Source organism: Astyanax mexicanus, chromosome 1, assembly GCF_023375975.1.
Source record: "Astyanax mexicanus isolate ESR-SI-001 chromosome 1, AstMex3_surface, whole genome shotgun sequence".
NCBI classification, from domain to species: domain Eukaryota; kingdom Metazoa; phylum Chordata; class Actinopteri; order Characiformes; family Acestrorhamphidae; genus Astyanax; species Astyanax mexicanus.
Window position 1 is genome coordinate 60247869 of NC_064408.1, and position 20146 is coordinate 60268014.

The 20146-nt window shown below is 37.3% G+C and overlaps 1 protein-coding gene across 6 annotated transcripts in view; it reads right to left on the reverse strand.

The window, feature by feature from the left end:
* Nucleotides 1–20146, reverse strand: part of pde4dip (phosphodiesterase 4D interacting protein) — a 116036-nt gene that overhangs the window by 23154 nt on the left and 72736 nt on the right. For all 6 annotated transcript variants that reach the window (XM_022686515.2, XM_022686507.2, XM_022686486.2 and 3 more), the window contains 18 exons: nt 18626–18718; nt 18158–18367; nt 17908–18066; nt 17705–17809; nt 16508–16645; nt 16228–16407; nt 14841–15035; nt 14239–14532; nt 14038–14157; nt 13212–13278; nt 8875–8987; nt 7542–7723; nt 7130–7370; nt 6392–6572; nt 5828–5944; nt 4802–5213; nt 3121–3356; nt 2897–2951 (listed from right to left, as the gene is read on the reverse strand). In XM_022686515.2, the coding sequence (XP_022542236.2) occupies nt 2897–2951; nt 3121–3356; nt 4802–5213; nt 5828–5944; nt 6392–6572; nt 7130–7370; nt 7542–7723; nt 8875–8987; nt 13212–13278; nt 14038–14157; nt 14239–14532; nt 14841–15035; nt 16228–16407; nt 16508–16645; nt 17705–17809; nt 17908–18066; nt 18158–18367; nt 18626–18718 (3098 nt within the window). The remainder of the gene's footprint in view (nt 1–2896; nt 2952–3120; nt 3357–4801; nt 5214–5827; nt 5945–6391; nt 6573–7129; nt 7371–7541; nt 7724–8874; nt 8988–13211; nt 13279–14037; nt 14158–14238; nt 14533–14840; nt 15036–16227; nt 16408–16507; nt 16646–17704; nt 17810–17907; nt 18067–18157; nt 18368–18625; nt 18719–20146) is intronic.

Here is a 20146-nt window from a genome sequence, read left to right on the forward strand (position 1 = left end):
GAAAACAGTCAGCTTTTCCAAGTGTCCTGTAGGAGATTTCAAATCCCTCAGATTTTCAGAGTGTAAATAAGTTTTTTTACTGCAGAAAAAAAGGGTTTTGTATCACATACACCAGTAGCCCGTATATGGGACAAGGCATTTTAAGGGATTAAGACATTAACATTGTCCATCTTAATTCCAGACTGATTGTTATATAGGGGCTTGTTAGTATATTATACATGGGTTTTGTTTTGGACATATATAGTGTCCATGTGTCAGTACATTGTTGATAGGTTGTCTTTCCTTAAAAATGAAAAGAGTGCAACAGTTTTTTCAAACTTACTTTGTTATAATGGTTGTATCATCCAACACAACACTTGGCAACACCTTGCCAACCACCAGGACACCAATGATAACAATGATGTCAATGATGACGATGATACTAATATCAGCTTATATGCTGAATAATGATAAAAAAGGCATAATCCTAAAATATAATTTTATTTTTTGCAGGGGATATGTGGATGTATGTTTGGGGAGTATAACTGATCAAGCTCAAATTCAGTTCTTTCAGATGAACAAAATAATCTTTAGCAGCCCAAAGCTAAGCATCCAGAGCACACTCAGAATCCTTTTAATCAAGAATGTAGTTGAGTTGGTGCTTGGTAAGCCCCAAACTGATCACCAACAATGACATCAATTCAGAGCGCAGGCTGTGTGTTTATCTTGTGAATGCCATATCATCAGTTTATCTGAGATACATGACTTTTGGTGTAAACACACTTTCAGAAACACAGACTTCCTTTTGTTCTGCATAAACACAAACACACACACACACACACACACACACTGCAAGTCTTCACAGCTCGCTTTCTGCATCCCTTGTGCTTTCACCCACTTACTGCTGCACACAGATGCATGATGGGGGGGGGGAAGAAGGGTCATCTCCCCTAGGCGCTTGCAGGCTGCTGTCAAGGCAACTAAAGAAGGTGGGTGGGGTCAAGAAGACCGTATTAGCCAATGAAAATGCCTTATTTGTACCATATGGCTCTGATGAAGCCCTAAAACCACTGGTGACATTATGTAGAAGACCTACTTCAGATTAGGATTAGCTAGCATTGCTCCAGGCAAAGGTATACACAAATGCTTGCATCAGAAGAGTAGGGTAAATGTGAAACTCAAGAAAGAAGAGAAAAAATGTAGATGCCTGACAAAATAGGTCACTTTGCTATTATGTTGAAATAAAGTGTGTGTGACTGTGTTAACTCCACAGCCAATGAATACTATTCTGACTCATGCTTAGTCTTTACGTTAGCTCCCCCTAGTGGTGCAGTTCCTGCAGAGACACTGAGCAGCCAGCTGGAAGAATGGAGGATCATGCAAGCATCTATCCAAATCTGATCTTTATTTCCCCTTGTTCAAGCATTATCTGTGAGTAATTTGTTTATTGAACCTCTTTTGAAGACTTTGTTTTATAGCATTATTTTATCTGTGGAGTCATGCTAGTCAGTGAATGTTAGCTTTCCTATTGTGGTGTTTGTGATGGCTTCAACTGGCCTTTAGTATGGTGTAGCAACCTCTCAGCCAATGTGGTTGTTATTATACTTATTGTATATAAATTGTTCTTTTAGTTATATAATGGAACTGAAAGCCATGTTTTCATTTTTTTCTGTTTTCCCAGTTTTACACCGCTTCTATTAAAAACACTAAAAGGCTCCATGTGTCTTGGTTACTTAAGGAAGAGTGTTAAGCTGTATGCATAGCTGTGTACGCAAACGCACAGTGAAGGCAGAACAAATACCAATGACTACCAATGATTTAAAAACTCAAAATATACAATTGATAAGTTACAGACACTACAGGCGGACACTAAAGTGGCACTAAGCACGACAGAGTGAAAGGGAGGAATGTAAACAAAAGCTTGGCAGAGAAGCATTTATTTATTTTTTTCATCATCATTCATTATAGTTGAGGCCAGATGTTTCATGCTTCATGCATTTCAGGCCACATCAGGCCATATACAGTATTAGGACACATGTTTGTTCATTGTTTCTTCATATTCTTTGTCTTGAAATCAGGGATATTAAAAATAGTTTATCCTGTTTTTGTTGGAACAAATGTCTCTACTGTTGAGAGAAGACATTCTATTCCATTTTATAACGTTTCCGTGAAGACATAATTGCATTCCGTGACAACAGTGTTAGTGAGGTCAGGATGTTGAATGATCATCACTCTACTTTATCCCAAACTCCACAACTCTCAAATTGCTTGGGTAGCTTTACACCCCTATAGCCCACACCTGGCATTAGTGTTTTTTTTTTTTGCTCCAGAGTGTTCCATTTTATTGGCAATACTTCTTAAGTCAGGACAAGATGAGTGTCTGCATTTGCACACATGTGTCAGGAGTGGGTGCAACATAAAGTAGGTATATGCATTCAGATGCGGTGTCCACAAACATTTGATCATTTGCTGCAGAATTTTATTTTCTTTAAAACACCTATTGAAAAATAACATGCTTCACTAGGAGTTAATCACTCTTATTGATCTAACATTCATTCCTCCTTATTGCACTGCTGTGTTCATAGTGGGTGTAGATTGAAAATGTTATCCCCTTGCTGGATGACCAGACAAGTCAATGTGTATGCCTCAAAGCCTCAAAGTGATCTTTCCACTGAACGTCAGAGCTCCGTCATACAGAGCTACACTACGCAAGCTTGAGCAGAGCAGTGCATTCTGTCACTATGCCCAAAATCAGCTGAGAACTGCTGCAGTACAAGTGTGTGTGCAGTCATGACTGGTATTCATTTGGATGCCTTAACATTTATATTATCTAGCAGGTTGTTATAAAATGATCAGTTAATGATAAGTGTGAGAAAACATGTGAGAACAAGTGTGTGCTTATCATCAAAAGACTCACCGAATAGCAAGCAGCTCATGACCTGTCTTATCTTCTGTGAGTTCAGAGTGATCTCCTGTGTATCAAAATCAAGATATATTTTTATTATAGACAAAACCTGCCAAGGTTATAGGAAACAGTGTGCTCAGTTCTTTATCAGTGCTTATAACTCTTGATATTAACTCCTCATATTAAGTTAATCAGCCAAACAGTACACGTGTGTTTGAGTATGTGTGTTTACTCACGGCTGCTGATCTTGGCCGCCACTCTCTGGGCCAGCGAGGAGCTCTGGGCCAGCTGATCTCTGAAGCTCTGGCCCATGTAGTAGTCGATGTCGTTGGCCCGCAGAAGCTCCTCGAAGGCCTTGGTGGTGTCCCCCAGGTGCTGGTTTAGGATGTGGCACACACCTCGGCCCTCTCGCATACGCTGCCTCAGGTGAGACAGCTCCCGAGCCTGTGCCTGGATCAGCGCATCAAACTTACTGCAGTACAGAGAGACAAACAAAGATAATAATGCTGATTCCACTGGAAAAATGTTAGAATGAAAATTGTAATAACACTAAAATAGACTAATGTTTGACTATGTTTTAAGGCTGGAACTAATGTAATAAGCTGATCTGATTTTGTCAATATATTGTATGTCCATGGTTTTATTATTTTAAAGTCATTTTGAAACAATGGGAAGAGTTGCCAGATTTACAATACACATGAAAAAGTAAAAAAAAAAAAAAAAAAAAAAAAAATATATATATATATATATATATATATATATATATATATATATATAGGAAACAATAATAATGTAAACTTGAAACACTTAAAATACTAAATATATACAAATATATCTAACCTGCTGTTTTTATTATGTAAAAATAATATAAAAACACATAAAAAAAGAATATTGTACTATATAATTAACATATTTGTGATATTATTACTATAGTTGTAGGGTCAGTCAATTTTGAATTATTCAGACAACTGATATGTGTAGAGTCCATGGCCAAGAAAAGCATGGCCACACAAAAGGATTAGGACAGAAACAATCCTGCTTGTGGAGTGGACATCTGCACCCTTCCTCCATTTAACCACAGCTGACACGACCCGAAATTACAAACACCCACTGGCCTAGTCAGGCAACTCCAGGGCTACAATATGTCGGCTTTGGTCTGTCAAACCAAGCAGTAAATACTGCCTGAAAGGGATTATTCTTATCTTTTTTATTCTGTGTTTCTATAGAGACATTTTCCGTGAACTGTTGTGAAAATAACGCTGACTTGCTTTAAGGTAAAAGGATGGAGTGGAAGTTTTATGATCCAGCAATCTGAGAAATGATTTTTTATGCTACACCTGTTTGACTGGTGTACAATCACACACTGTAGCCTAACTGCTGTCATGCAATCTGTCATCCACCCTCTACCTCATTCATCATTTCCCAGTTTCTCAGACCACAATACTGCAGTTGAGCAGATTACTTAAGTGGTGGACTATTGAGAAGCAATGACACTGAAATTGCCAGTGTAACGGTAGCATGTTGAGTTAAAGAGATCGAGAAAATATGACATGTTTGGCTTGTAAGCGCTGCATTGTTGCTAGGTTACCTGTATGTGGTGGAGTATTACATGGAGAGCTTTGGTTACAGTACGTTACCTACTGATAACGGCACTCACAGAACGCCTCTCAGCCAATCACATTGCAGGGTCAGAACTAACTGTGGTATAATCTCTTATATGGCATGGCACTTTAGAATTGCTTTATAGTTTCTAATTAACACTGACTTTAGTGAGGTTCTAAAGAAGGTTTTTAACCCTGGTCGTGTAATTGTGGTAACATCTATGAACATTCCCTCTGAACTTTTCTTATGAACTTTCATTGCCACATTGTCTTATGCCTGTGTATACCTAATAGATGCACATCCTCTGCTACTCACCCAGGCCAGGTACTGCTTTTGGTTTCCTCAGTGTGACCTTTGCCCTTCCTCAGCTGCTCCTCTAGAGAAGATACTCGAGCTACCAGCTCCTGCAGCTCAGAGTCAGGTCTCGGCCGGCGGGGCAGTGATCCGCAGCCGTCTGAAGACTGCCAGCCCTCGTCCTCTTCTGCCCCACTCTCCAAACCCCAGTTGACTTTACGGGGAGTGGAGGTGGGTGTGGTGTCCCGGGTGCGGGTCTGAAGACTGCGTACCTGCGCCTGAGATCGGGACAGCTGCGCCCGCAGATCCTCCACCAACTGCTGCAGGAACACTGCGTCACCTTGAGCTCGACCGGCAGGGGCCGATCCGGACCACCACTGGGAGGAACCGTCTCGGCAAGAGAGGGAGGTGCACAGCTCCAAATCATCAAATTCTGAAAATATCACATGTTTAAAGCAGAGATCTTTAAATCTGGATCTTTAATCCAGATTCCAGTCCTGGACTAGTAGGTGTGACATTATGTGGCCAACTGTTACATTATTACAGCAACTGTTCCTTAAACTTCAAACTAAAAGAAATCTAAGTATCAAAATTCGAAGGCCCAAAGCCCAAGGAGGTTGAAAAGATATTGACAGTTTACTGCTAGATGATTGTTTCGCTAAGATATTAGCATTTTAGCCCAATAAAAGAAAAGGTTAAATTACTAAAAATTTACTTTTTGCTTTCCTGACTCAGAATACTGTCTGAGTAGGCAGCAATGATTATGTGTCAGAACAACCATAATATAATACTCTAGCAGTTCTTTGATGCCACCTATTGGCAGTACAAGACCATGACAATTGTTCCCTTTAACTCTAACTTTGATTGAGTCTTTTCTGCCCCCTAGTGGAAACACATATGCGTGACGGCTCAAGAAGACTCCTCAGAAAATAAGAGTTATTGGTGCATCAAAACAAATGAAAAGTTAGAAAAAGTTAAACAACCTAATTCACCATCAAAAATAAATAAATAAAAGAGGACATCTGGAATGGAAATATATTATCTTACCTGGGCTGCTGGTGTCGTCTCTCTCTGCCTCATTCTCACTGCGACCACACGTCTCATAGCCCAGATCCTGCAGGTCTACCTGTACCTGCTTACTGTCCTGCTGCACTGACGTCTCAGCTGAGAGAAAAACAGCATACATTTCACCATTACTTTATACAACATAATACAACATAATATAATATAAGATTCATGTTGCTGCTACTTCCCTACTTTTGTATTTATATATCTATTTTATTATTGTGTCTTTACTCTACTTTATTTTGTCTTTATATTTATCTATTTTAAATTGCTCTTTGGGTGCAATCTGGACCGTGGAAATACAATTTTGTTCCACCTCGTGTCACACATGATGTGAAATAACAATAAAATCTCCTTGATTCCTTGTCATTTCATATGTGCCCCTTAATAATTTTGATGTTTTTATTATTTATCTACATTGTAAAAAATAAATTAAATAAACAGATAAAGAATAACTTTAAATGAGAGAGTGTGTCCAAATTTATGACTGGTAATAAAATATAATATTGCAGATGCAGTTACTGTAGAAAGTATGGAAGTACATACTGAGCAGTTCTCTGTAGTCTTTAAGCTGCTCAGCCTGGGCCTGCACGGTCGCCTCCGACACCATCAGCCTCTCCTGCAGCTCACGACTCTCTTGCTGCACCTGCTCCAGGTCCGACTTCAGACACTCTCTCAGACCAGCCTCCACAGGGCTCAGCGATACTTCTCCAGAGGCTCCTTCTACCTGCACACACACATGCACGCACAGCTCCTTTTAATTTAAGGTTAGAATGCCAGGTTACACATCAGACCATAGTCTCCTATTACAGGGTTGATACACGTTTTAACCAATACATTTCCATGATTTTTTCCATGACCTTTACATGCAGTCAAGGCATGTTTTCATGACCATACAGTTGTAAAAACATCAGTGCAGATATGGACAATAAAACCAAAAACTAAAAACAAATCTATTTTTTAGGGCTAAATTACTGAAATAACTCTGAGCTGATGTATTTATAAGCTCAAAATATATTTTCTCCATCGATAAACTGAAGCAAAAATATTTGTAGACCATGACTTTTCCAAAACCTTCTGGGTATTTGTATTTTTCCCAAACTTATCCAGGCCTGGAAATGGCTCTTTTCAAATTCCATGACTTTTCCATGTTTTTCATGACCGTATGAACCCTGCTATTATAAATGTAACTATTTTGTTAGCTTAACCCTCATTTTAACCTCAGTAATCAAACTTACTGAATTACATTCAAGCTTAAGTTTCTCTTCTGAGAGCACCCCCTACCTGTGTGGTGTGGGACAGCAGTGATGGGAGGTTAAGGGAGAGTTGTCTGGAGCATCTCTTTTCACTCTTGCGGCTCTGGAGATAAGCACCAGAGGATAGATATTTTCCTGTGTGTTTAAAGGGATCCTCCACAGACATCTCTTCCAGATCTTCTGACACTGTGTGTCCATCTTCTGATGCTCTCACCCTCGCCAAGCCCCTGAGCTCCACATTTTCCGAGCGCAGACTAAACAATGCTTTCCTACAGTAGAAAATTACAGTAGGTAATTGTAAACATTTTTAATTACTGGCAGTATGTTAGATGTGTTTACTAGTAACAAGCAGCATGTGTTTCCACATAAATGCTAATATGGTTTATCAGTATGGTTGAGTGTCAGCTGCTTAACATTTTCTAGCACTAGCAAGAATTTACCTCATCTGAGAGAAAGTAGAGAAGCCAGCTTTCTCCAGTTGAGCCTTAAGCTCCCACAGCTCCCGCTCCACTGCCCTCTTCTGCTCCACCAGCTGCTTGACCTCTGCCAGACCCTGTCCTTCCACCACTGTAGCATCTTGGGATAGTGGCCTTGCCACAGGGCCTATATTCTGCTCACTGGCCTGAGAGGAGAGAGAAGAATAGGCTGTATAAATATATTGCTATTTATTTACTAAGGACTTGTCTTATAGACGTCTAATGTCACAATTTTAATATTTTATTATATATGACAAATGAAATGTGTGTAGAGACCATGTTTTCAGAAATTATGATTTATGATTTATTATGCACAAATTACAGCTCTGGAAAGAATTAATAGATTACTTTAGTTTCTGAATTAGTTTATCTGATTTTGCTATTTAGATGTATATATTTGAGTAAAATGAACATTGTTTTATTTTATAAACTTAGAAATCATTTCTACCAAATTTCAAATAAGAATATTGTCATTTGGAGCATTTATTTGCAGAAAATGAGAAATGGCTGAAATAACAAAAAGATGCAGGGCTTTCAGACCTCAAATAATGCAAAGAAAAAAAGGTTCAGAAATCAATATTTGGTGGAATTACTCTGGTTTTTAATCACAGTTTTCATGCATATTGGCATCTTAACCTCCACCAGTCTTACACACTGCTTTTGGGTAACTTTATGCTACTCCTGGTGCAAAAATTTAAGCAGTTTAGCTTGGTTTGATGGCTTGTGATCATCCATCTTTCTCTTGATTATATTCCAGAGGTTTTCATTTTGGTAAAATCAAAGAAACTCATCATTTTTAAGTGGTCTCTTTTTTCAGAGCTGTATGTAAAACAGTATTAGGTAAGGATTGTGCAAGCACTGCCAGTTCTACTAGTGATGCTACAGCCAATCGTATTTTTGAGTCCCAGAAACCATAAGTGGCCTCAACGTGTCTCCGGTTGGGTAGGATTGGCCCCTTCCTATACCCTTATGGCTTAGTGTGATGCTGGTCAGGGTGGGTTTCTGTTAGCATTAGTATAACAGAAGTGGCAATTAATGTTCTCCTCCAAGTGTGTTCAGCTGTCTAAACATGTTGCATTAGCACCAGTTATAGTAAAAATGGTTGGCTAAATTAATTTTATTTAAAAGTAGCACAATAGCCAACACCCTCCAAGCACCGATAGTTTAAACATTTGAATAAAAATCACAAAAGTTTTAACAAAATTTAGGGAAAATCCAGATATGATATTTATGTTTTGAAGCTCATTTTGTATGTAAATGTGTGTGTATGTGTGATTGTGATGTAGTCATGTCCTACCTGCATAATAGCCAAAGACTGGGCAGTTAGTTTGGAGTTCTCTTCTTCCTCAGTGCTGTCTGCAAACTCACTGTTACAGTCGTCCTCTTCATCCTCCTCCTCCTCGTCTGAGACTGGAATGACAACAGAGCACAGTTAGCACAAACATACACATACACAACACTACACACACACACACACACACTACACTCACACACTACACTCACAGACCCTACACACTGATGGCATTTATCTCCGTGGAGACATGAAAACATGATCCAGCAGAGCAGCTCCTCTTACTGCAGTGCTGAAGTACAGAGCGTTCACCTCAGAAAACGTAAGCTTCTGCTCATAAACACAAAGCTAAGCAACTAAAACCCAGGATAATGACAGATGTGGCTTCAGAGATCTTAACTGAGAGCTGTTTCCAGACAGACAGGAAGAGGGAGGGTAAACAAAGGCAAAAGATACAGTATTTCCTGCCATGTAATTTACAGCTTGGATATTTTTAAAGGTCTTCTTTCTTCTTACTTTTAAGAAAAATGGTGAAAGAAACACTGTTTAAATACATAGAGCTTGTTTTGTTTGTGATATGAATATTGCCAGTTCAGAGCTTAAAGATAGACTGTAAAATAACTCTTTACTACATGGACGAAGTTACTGTAACTCAAATAAGACATTCTGAAGAAACAGCCTCAATGTAAATGGTGAGATTTATCAGATATAATTCTGGCACTTAAGTAAACTGTTTAAAACAAGGTCTGGCAGCTAATACAATTGAAGTTAGCAAATCTGCCACTTTTAAATGTATTCCTAACGTCAAAACTGAAATTCAGGCCTTTATACATACAGCCACATATAAACCATTTCTTCTTTTGGGGAAACCCTGTTATTTTCTTTATTATTGCGATTCATTTAATTTAAAGCGCCTTTATGAATTAATAAACATAATTTTATTGTTCAACATATAAAACATCTCAAAATAAAAAGAAAGAATCACTAATTTGAATTATGGTTGAAATATAATTATTTGTTGGATGAGCTAATTTTAACACTAACACAGGCAGATTTACTGTAGTTTTACTGTGTTTAAGTTGGCCCAGCCCGAAATGGATTTGGGTAATCTTATTAATTCCTTCAGAAGGCTACTGTTTTGCATCCTAATACTTATTATGTGTAACTACAATGAAAAGAAAATAAGCTGGAGAAGTAGAGAAGTGAATAACCATCTCAAGACACACCAGTATTTCCTAACATTTGTTAATGTGTATTATTTAGTGATACTGCTTTTTGAACCCCATTAGATAAAAACAACCCGCATAATCTTTTGTAGCCCCCCCTTTGTGCTGTCAAAACAGCTTCTGTTAAGGCATGGACATAACTTTTTAGCATCACCAACACATTAGCACCAGATTTAAGTCCTGAAAATTGACTTCAATAGGTTTTTGGCTACTGTTTTTTTTACCCATGTTTTTTCCTTGGAGCACCTTTGGTAAGTAAGTACCCTATACCTGAAGCCCTCCACAAGCCGAGTGTCTAAAGTTTTAGAGATTCTCAGACCCAGTTACTAAGCCATCATAATCTGACTATATTTGACCATTTTTCTTAAAAATTTATCTTAACTTCCAGAACTGACTGTTCACTTTCTGCTTAATATATCCCTGACAGTCTTATTTATGTCTAATCATTGGTCTTAATACAAACTTAACTTGGTTTTAGGCATAGGTTTGGTTCCTTAAACAGCTCTGGAAAAAAAATAGACCACTTAAAAATTATGAGTTTCTTTGATTTTACAAGATTGAAAAGCTCTGGAATATAATCAAGAGGAAGATGGATGATCACAAGCCATCAAACCAAACTGAACTGCTTGAACTTTTGCAACAGGAGTAGCATAAAGCTATCCAAAAGCAGTGTGTAAGACTGGTGGAGGAGAACATGCCAAGATGTGTGAAAACTGTGATTAAAAACCAGGGTTATTCCACCAAATATTGATTTCTGAACTCTTAACACTTTATGAATATGAACTTCTTCTCTTTGTATTATTTAAGGTCTGAAAGCTCTGCATCTTTTTTGTTACTTCAGCCATTTCTCATTTTCTGCAAATAAATGCTCTAAATGACAATATTTTTATTTGGAATGTGGGAGTAATATTGTCTGTAGTTTATAGAATAAAACAACAATGTTCATTTTAATCAAACATATACCTATAAATAACAAAATCAGAAAAACTGATTCAGAAACTAAAGTGGTCTCTTATTTTTTTTCCAGAGCTGTATAAGCTGATTTGTTAGAAGAAGGAAAAATGATCAAACATAAGGTTCTGGGCCATTTTGGTGGCTTGTCTGCTGGGGCAGAACATCTACAAAACCACAGATATTCTTTATGCTGTGTTCCCAGTATGTAGTAGTAGTCACCACCTACCAGAAGTGCTCCAAGAAAGACAAACTGTTGGGATTTCACAGTCTGTAAAGCCTATAGATGAGATCCATAAAGGCTCAAAGTTACAACATTCAGGACTTAAAAGATTTACTAACATGTTTGTGCCAGATGTCATAGGATGTCTCCAGAGTTTTTGCAGATTTCAAGCATCTAATGATCAGAGTTGTTGTAGTGGCCACATAATATTAGGTATTAGTTGGTACTAATTAGTATGGCGGATCAGTGTATTTTATTTAGTCAACTGAGCTTGAACAGTGATTTAGCAGATTTTACTTTTTTACAGAGAGAAAAGAGAGGGATAGACAGAGTAATAGAAGAGTGTTACACGGTGTGTTTGTGAAGGAGGGAGGTCTTTGCTGTTTTTAACCAAAATGCATTTAGCATTTTCCCCAATTATTGCAAAACAAAAACAGATTCTCTAATCACAATTCAATATATAAGTCATTCATTAAATATTTCTAATTAAAGCTGTAAAACATAAACAAATTATGTTTTCCTCAAAAAAAGAAAAGAAAAGGCTTTCTCAAATCTGTATTAAAAGATTACAGTGTACTGTGGTGTTGGGCTTTGTGCTTGTGTGCAAACATCTGAGAGAGAGAAAAAACAATCCTTCCCACAAACAGAAAGCTTTTTCTTTCATTCATTCTTTTCATTGTTTTTTTCAAAATCAGTACAAAACTATTACATTATGATGGAGAAAAATAAACATCAAATGCGTTTAAAGGTATAAGGTTACACTTATTACACAAACACTATTGCTTTCTACCAAAATTCTCCACAAGACTTTATGAAAGGCATAGGTACTGCAATAAGTGGACAAAAATGAACTACAGCACGTGCATGCAACAACAGCTTCTATTTTTTCACATGCATGAGTGAGTACACTTCGGTTAACAATCACCAGATTAAGGCAAAAAACTGACCAAACACATAACTATAGAAACTAGTTTTTAAAGATAGATTTTAAAGTCACATATGTGCATTTTGCTGATAAGTTACTTATTAGTGTAAATCCACCAATACATATTAAAAGCATTAGTGACCAATAAACTCTATAAGTTTTACATATATCAGAATAAATGGATTAATTTACCGAATGTACCTCTAAATGGCTGTACTTCAGGAGTAATTAGATGTGCAATTACAAATGTAACTGTTGAGAGTAGAGTTGAGTAAAACAGTCATAAACACAAGTTTAAAAGAGAAAGAAACCTACAGGAGGCTACAAATTAAAGCACATGGCTTTACATTTCTAAGTCGTACCAATTTCTAAAGTGACGTGGTGGTTTTAAAGACATTTAACTAACATATTCTTTTTTATTAATATATGACGACTACAAATTAATTATATTGATGCCACTGTATCAAAATATTAAAACAAACTGAAGTTAATATATTATTGTATCTCAATATTTTCCTTCTGGTGTCAATACATTACTTTGAGGACACATTTAAAATAACTGTAAATCACCTTATATGCTCTGTAAATTAACTGACAGATAATTATATACTAAACATATTTGTAAATTCAATAAATAATTAAAATCGAAAAATCAATAACAAAATTATACTGGAAAATAATATATAAAACATTAAATCGACTTACTTGTTAATGGGCACAGAACAGCACTTATTTTAACAAAAAGGCAACATTAAGGCAGTAACCTACATGCAAAATCCAGCACATACGCTAGCCCCACCCAGTTAAATACCCCCAATAAGACCTGTACAAACACTAAATCTATTTAGATTAGGTTTGAAAACGATGCATTTTTGTTTACTGCAAAACATGCATAACATGTTGTCTTGGCAGAAGGCAATCACAGTATCTACAGGCTTGTCAGGCGTAATACAAAGGCACCCCCTGCAGTACACCAGGCCAAATTACAACCCAATCAGTAGGCTGTCGCCATGCCCACCTCCAGTATCAGCCTGAGATGTGGCTGTCTGCTCAGTCTCCATGGATGCCATGCGTTCCAAGCTAACCTGTTTAATAGAAAAGAACAAACATATGTGGTTACTATATAAGATTTACTATATATTACTATACAGCTCTGGATAATAAGAGACCACTTTAGTTCCACTTTAGTTACTTCAGTTTCTCTGAATGTGCTATTTATAGGTTTATGTTTGATTAAAATGAACATTGTTGTTTTATTCTATAAACTACGGAAAATATTCTCCCAAATTCCCAAAAAATTTTTTTGTCATTTCGAGCATTTAATCGCAGAAAATGAGAAATGGCTGAAATAACAAAAAAGATGCAGAGCTTTTAGACCTCATATAATGCAAAGAAAACAAATTCATATTCATAAAGTTTTAAAAGTTCAGAAATCAATATTTGGTGGAATAACCCTGGTTTTTAATCAAAGTTTTCATGCATTCTGGCATGTTCTTCTCCACCAGTCTTACACACTGCTTTTGGATAACTTTATGCCTGCACTCCTGGTGCAAAAAGTTTGATGGCTTGTGATCATCCATCTTCCTCTTGATTATATTCCAGAGGTTTTCAATTTGGTAAAAACAAAGAAACTCAAAGAAACTCATAATTCTCTTTTTTTTTTCCCAGAGCTGTATATATAAGTGTAAGTGAGGCAAATGTCACATCCCACAAAAAAAGTTTATTAACTAAAATAAATTTTAGTCATGTTTTTTACCCGACATATTACTTTTATCTAATAAGAATAGCTTTCTGAATTCATCGCACAGAACAGAACATCCTCTGCTTTAAGTGCATGTGCAGACCTTGCACTTGGGGCAGGAACGGTCCTGAAGTGAATCCCTTTCTCTGAGCTCCTGCAGTTCCTGAGTCAGTTTCTCCACCAGTGGAAGAGCGGAGGGCTCCACCAGCTTCATTTGTAGATCCTGAGAAATAGACAGAGGTAAGCCCATGCAGAAATGCAGTGACACAACATACTCTCCCATACACCAAAAAACACTGCACACCTTGATGATCTGATCTTTGATAGTCACAGTCCGGTTCAAAGCCTCCAGCTCCTGAGCCTGAGCCTGGAACTGGTTGTGGCTCATGGTCAGAGTGGAGTGTGGAGTGGACAGATCACCCTGAGCCTCCCTCTCTCTGGCAAGAACCAGCCGCAGCTCCTCCTGAAGACTCTGAACGTCTACCGAGTGCTCCGATTTGCTCTGGGATGAAGTTCCTGCTGACACCACCTGTCTGCGCAGTTCCTGTAGACGACCCACCTGCTCAGACATCACCTGACCCATGCGCTCTGCAGAGTCCTGAAAGACAAGAGTTCAAGGTGAACCAAGAGGTCACTGAAAGGTACCTCTAGCTCTGTCTGTTCTGTCAGGTATTCATATACCAATTCTGTAGACTGAGGTCAGTCTGTAAGGATTGAGGAAATCCATTGAGTTAATGCTAATAGTTTAGTTTTTAAGACCCTATTTAATTTTATAGTTGAAGTGGTCTGTAGATTTAGTGACCTAAATTTTTTAATTTAGGTAAAGGCAATAGTGTGTAACTTAGATTTTTTTAATGCTATAATAAGTATAAGTATGTCACTGGTAGGTCAGTAGGGATGAGTTACCTTGATGTACTGGTCCCTGGTGTGGATGGTGCTGAGCAGTTCCTGGACATGTGTGTGGTGCTCCTGGGTCTGTCGGCTGCGGTCTGCCAGCAGCTCCTGGAACAGGCGCTCCTTTAACTGCAGCCGACACCTCAGCTCCTCCATTACCTCACTGGATCCCAGAGCTGCTTTACCCATCAGAGCGGCTGTCAGATCCTGGAAGAGAGAGAGATATACAGAATGACAGAGAGAGAGAGAGAGAGAGAGAGAGAGAGAGAGAGAAAGTAAGAGAAAGACTCTCATGCATCCACTGTTTGCCTCAAAATACCTTTTATGATTATGCACCCATTACCAGTTACACATTTATTAAAATTGGGTTATAGCATTTAAAGACGTGTCTAGTAATGTTTGAAGAGATTTTGATGATGACCAGTTCTGGAAAAAATTAAGAGACCACTTCAGTTTCTGAATCAGTTTCTCTGATTTTGCTGATTTTTACGGACAACATTTCTCACAAAAACCAAATAATAAAAAAAAACAAAAAACAGTTTTCATACCTCAAACAATGCAAAGAAAATAAAAGTTCATTTTTATAAAGTCTTGAGATTTCAGAAATCATTTTTTTGTGAAATAACCTTGTTTTTTTAATCCCAGTTGCCATGTTCTCCTCCACCAGTCTTACACACTGCTTTTGGATAACTTTATTCCACTCCTGGTGCAAATATTCAAGCAGCTCAGTTTGGTTTGATGGCTTGTGATCATCCATCTTCCTCTTGATTATATTCCAGAGATATTTAAAATCAAATAAACTCCTCATTTTTCAGAGCTATATGACAATTGGTTAATGTCCATCCTCCATCCATATGCTTGTGTGGTCTGTAATTTGGATTAAGAATTTTGTGGCATATAAAACTTGTACTAGCAATTGAGTGATTTTAGTGACTCAAAAATGAATAGATAAATCATTAACAAAATCCTGGTTTAGTATTATTATGTTACAGCCAATTTATTTTCTGAGTCTTTGTTTTTATTACTATATTCTAACATTGTAGCAGCTCTGCTGTCCCTTAGATGCTTATGTATTAAATACACACTTAAATATAAAAGGATTTAAAATGCATTGTACTATGAGATATTAAAGATATTATAAAAATGTTCACTCTGATTATTTATAGAAAAAAGATTGTATTCAATCAAATCTGTATTGGAAGATACTTTACAGTACACTACAGTTCTCGGACTGGATCAGGACATTCCTACAATAGACTGGAGCATTCTATGAGTACATCTCTTTTATATTGTGTCTCCGTTTTGAACAGAAATGTATGATATGTATTTTTTCACTGCATTTATCTATAAATATGGTTTTGAATGTAATCACTGCACTCCATACTATGTGGCTGTTTACCTCAGCCTCTTTGGTGCGCGAGTGCAGAGCAGTCTGGAGCTGGCTGATCAGTGCATCTCTCTCTCTCAGGCTGCGAGTGTGTGTGTCCTCGCTCTCGCGCTGAATCCACTGACTGCATCTCCAGGCCTCACTCACCTGGTCCAGTTCTAAAGTCTTGCCACGCACCAGTGCCTCCAAACTCTAACACACAAACACACACACATGCACACAGTGTTTAAAAACACACACACTCTGACATTACGCATCTAAGCCCAATCATGTGTTTGTGTTTAACTGGTACCGTAATGGTTTCCTCGTTGCTGGACAGCACACAGCGAAGTTTCTCCATGTCTCTCTCTTTCTCTCGGAGGAAGAGCTGTAGTTTGCGTTTTTCATCCTCTTTCTGCTCCAAGCACACAAACCTCTCATCCACAGCACGCTTGAAAAAGAAAACAAAAAGAGAATAAAATGTATTTCATTAAAAAACACACAATTAAGCAATTCTGTCACCCACTGTACATTGATATGTTTAAAAAGAACAAATATTTTTTGCAACTGATTTAATTTTATTGTAAAATGTATATTTTGTAAAATAAAGGTATTTTGGAGTCTTATAGTAATAAATGAAGTGTTTTTAAAAATTAAAATACAGCTCTGAAAAAAAATAAGAGACTACTTAAAACTTTACTTAAAAGTTTCTTTGATTTTACCAAATTAAAAACCTCTGGAATATAATCAAGAGGAAGATGGATGATCACAAGCCATCAAACTAAGCTTAACTGCCTGAATTTTTTGCACCAGGAGTGGCATAAAGTTATCCGAAAGCAGTGTGTAAGACTGGTGGAGGAGAACATGCCAATATGCATGAAAAACAGGGTTACTCCACCAAATATTGATTTATCTTAAAACTCTTAAAACTTTATGAATATAAACTTGTTTTCTTTGCATTATTTGAGGTCTGAAATCTTCTTTGTATCTTTTTTTTATTTCAGCCTTTTCTCATTTTCTTCAGATAAATGCTCTAATTTGGGAGTTATGGGTGGAATGTTGTTTGTAGTTTATAAAATAAAACAACAATATTCATTTTACTCTAAAAATAGCAAAATCAGAGAAACTGATTCAGAAACTGAAGTGGTCTCTTTTTTTCAGAGCTGCATATCTAGAACAGTACAAATGTAAATGTTTAAACCCACCATTCACTATCAGCTATACAGTCTATGTATGCAAACTGCAAAAATAGCTTTTTTAAATGACGTGTTTCTCAAAAGAACCCACTCATTTGCATATCTCCATCTATTTAAACAACTGCACCTTAGCCAATGTACGCTGCAATTCTTAGGGTAGTTTCAGCTCTAATTGCTTTTTATATGAGCCACAATACATGACAGCCAATCAGAAACCTCAAATCACTCATATCAGTTTTAAAGGTACAGTAACAGCTTTAAGTTACTTATGTATGTTTCTCTGTTCATGTATATTAGCTCAAGAGTGTTTTTACCTCCAGTGCTCGGTCTCTCTCCTGAATGCGCTGCTTGAGTTTATGAATGACGATGTCTCTATTACCACCAGGCTCCTTCTGGCCATTTAGCAGCTCACTGTAGTCCTGCACAGAGTTCAGAAGTTTGATGGTTGTGTGAGTTTTATCAATACACTCTGCTTTATATGATAACACAGGAGTATGCTTTTGTTTTTGTCTCTCACCTCTAAGAGATGAGTTTTGTGCTGTAGTGTGGTCTGAAGTTCTCGAATGCTCCTCTCTTTCTCCTCCACTTCTTGCTCTTTCTCCCTCTGTCCCTCTTTCTGCCTCTCCTCCATCTGCTCCAGGTCAGAGCGTGCTTTCTGAAGAGCTACGAGCAGCTCCTGATAGAAAACAATACACAGTCAGTTAATATTACACACACCCAAAAAAATCAGGAGGAAAAATGCATATTTTGCGTTTTTTAACACTCACTTGGTTGTATTTCTCAGTCTCCTGGCGCTGATGTAGAGCCCCCTGGAGATCAGTGAGGAGGCGCTGATTGACACGGGTCAGGTCATCTTCTCTCCTCTGGGCTTGGCGTTGGTTTCTTTGAAGGTCCTGCAGCTCCAGCTGGGCTGAGAAGAGAGATGCCTGGAGCTCCAGCATCTCGGTTTGTAGCTGGCCAGGTCCTGCCCCAGACTTCTACATGGACAATAAATTAGAAAACAGAAATGCTCAGGGTGTGTTTAAATGTAGATTTAGATATGATGTAGATTGCATAGTGCTAATTGCTAAGGTCTAGTCAGTTACTTAAATCTAAATAGCTTCAGACACAAGCCAGTGTTGGCTAAATTACCAGATTACTTTTTGCCACTCTATTAATTTAGCCTACTAAATATTTTCAAGCTTATTTGTTGTTTTGAATATGCAAAAACAGAGTAGAAATTAGAGTAGTCGTACCTGAAGCTGCTGCATTTGTTGTCGCTGGTTCTGCTGCTTCAGAGAGCGTAAAAGTTCCTTCTGCTCCTCCATGAGCTGCTGCAGATCAGCAACCTAGTACCAAAGAATCAGACCCTTCTTAATAAATGTAATATATGTATAAACCCAGTTCAAACAAGCTCATTTTCTATCTTTTTATCTGTTGGTGCACAATAACACAATCCAGATTCTTACATTGTTTTTTTACAGCTGTTTTATTTCGATGAGAGGCAGTTTTAAGTGTTGTAAGAGTAAATGACCAAACCAGAATGTTTATAATATAATTTGGAGTATTTTCCAGTCTCTTATTATCTCTTATTAACATTCGCTGATACACAATGATACACCTTTGTTGTTTTAATGCATTACTTACAGCACTAGACTCTTGGAAGGTTATTACTGGACATGACTGAGTAATAATAAACTATAATGAACTACCTTGCAAAGATTTATTAACTATACAGCTCTGGAAGAAAATAAGGGATCACTTAAAAATTATCTTTGAGTTTCTTTGATTTTACCATATTAAAAAAACTCTGGAATATAATAAGAAGGAAGATGGATGATCACAAGCCATCAAACCAAGCTGAATTGCTTGAATTTCTGCACCAGGAGTGGCATAGTGGCAAGTTATCCAAAAGCAGTGTGTAAGACTGGTGGAGGAGAACATGCCAAGGTGCATGAAATCTATGATTAAAAACAGGGTTATTCCACCAAATATTGATTTCTGAATTCTTAAAACTTCATGAATATGAACTTGTTTTCTTTGCATTATTTGAGGTCTGAAAGCTCTACATCTTTTTTGTTTATTTCAGCCATTTCTCATTTTCTGCAAATAAATGCTCTAAATGACAATATTTTTATTTGGAATTTGGGAGAAATGTTGTTTGTAGTTTATAGAATAAAAAACAATGATAATTTTACTTAAACATATACCTATAAATAGCAACATCAGAAAAACTGATTCAGAAACTGAAGTGATCTCTTCATGTTTTCCTGAGCAGTATGTCAGAGCTGAACCATTGACAGTATATATTAACTGGACCAAGCCATCCCGCTGATTTCAACTGAGCCAGGTGAGGCCAATCGTGTCACTTCCTGATCGGCTTCTCGTGGGGCGTTAACCGGGAAAGTGAGAGATTGCGCAGGTGCCAGCATGACGCGAATCTTCCGCGTGCCTTGCAAAAAACCGTACTGTTTATAGGAGCTGCAAACTATTCACTCCACAGTGAGGAAAGCTCCATTCTGTCCCTTTCATTGAATGAACAGCAGATATAACCTAGAATTACTGATATCCAATATTAGTCCACGGATTTACCGAAGAATATTCATAGTTTGTCTATATAACAAGCATTTAGAAACTCTGTAATGAGAATAATACATGTGTAATATAAATTATAGTTATATCTATACATTATAATTATCATATCTTACTTCTATTTACTACTATCCTACTATCTACAATGTATTATAACTGTTAGTAGTAGTATTATATTTGCATAA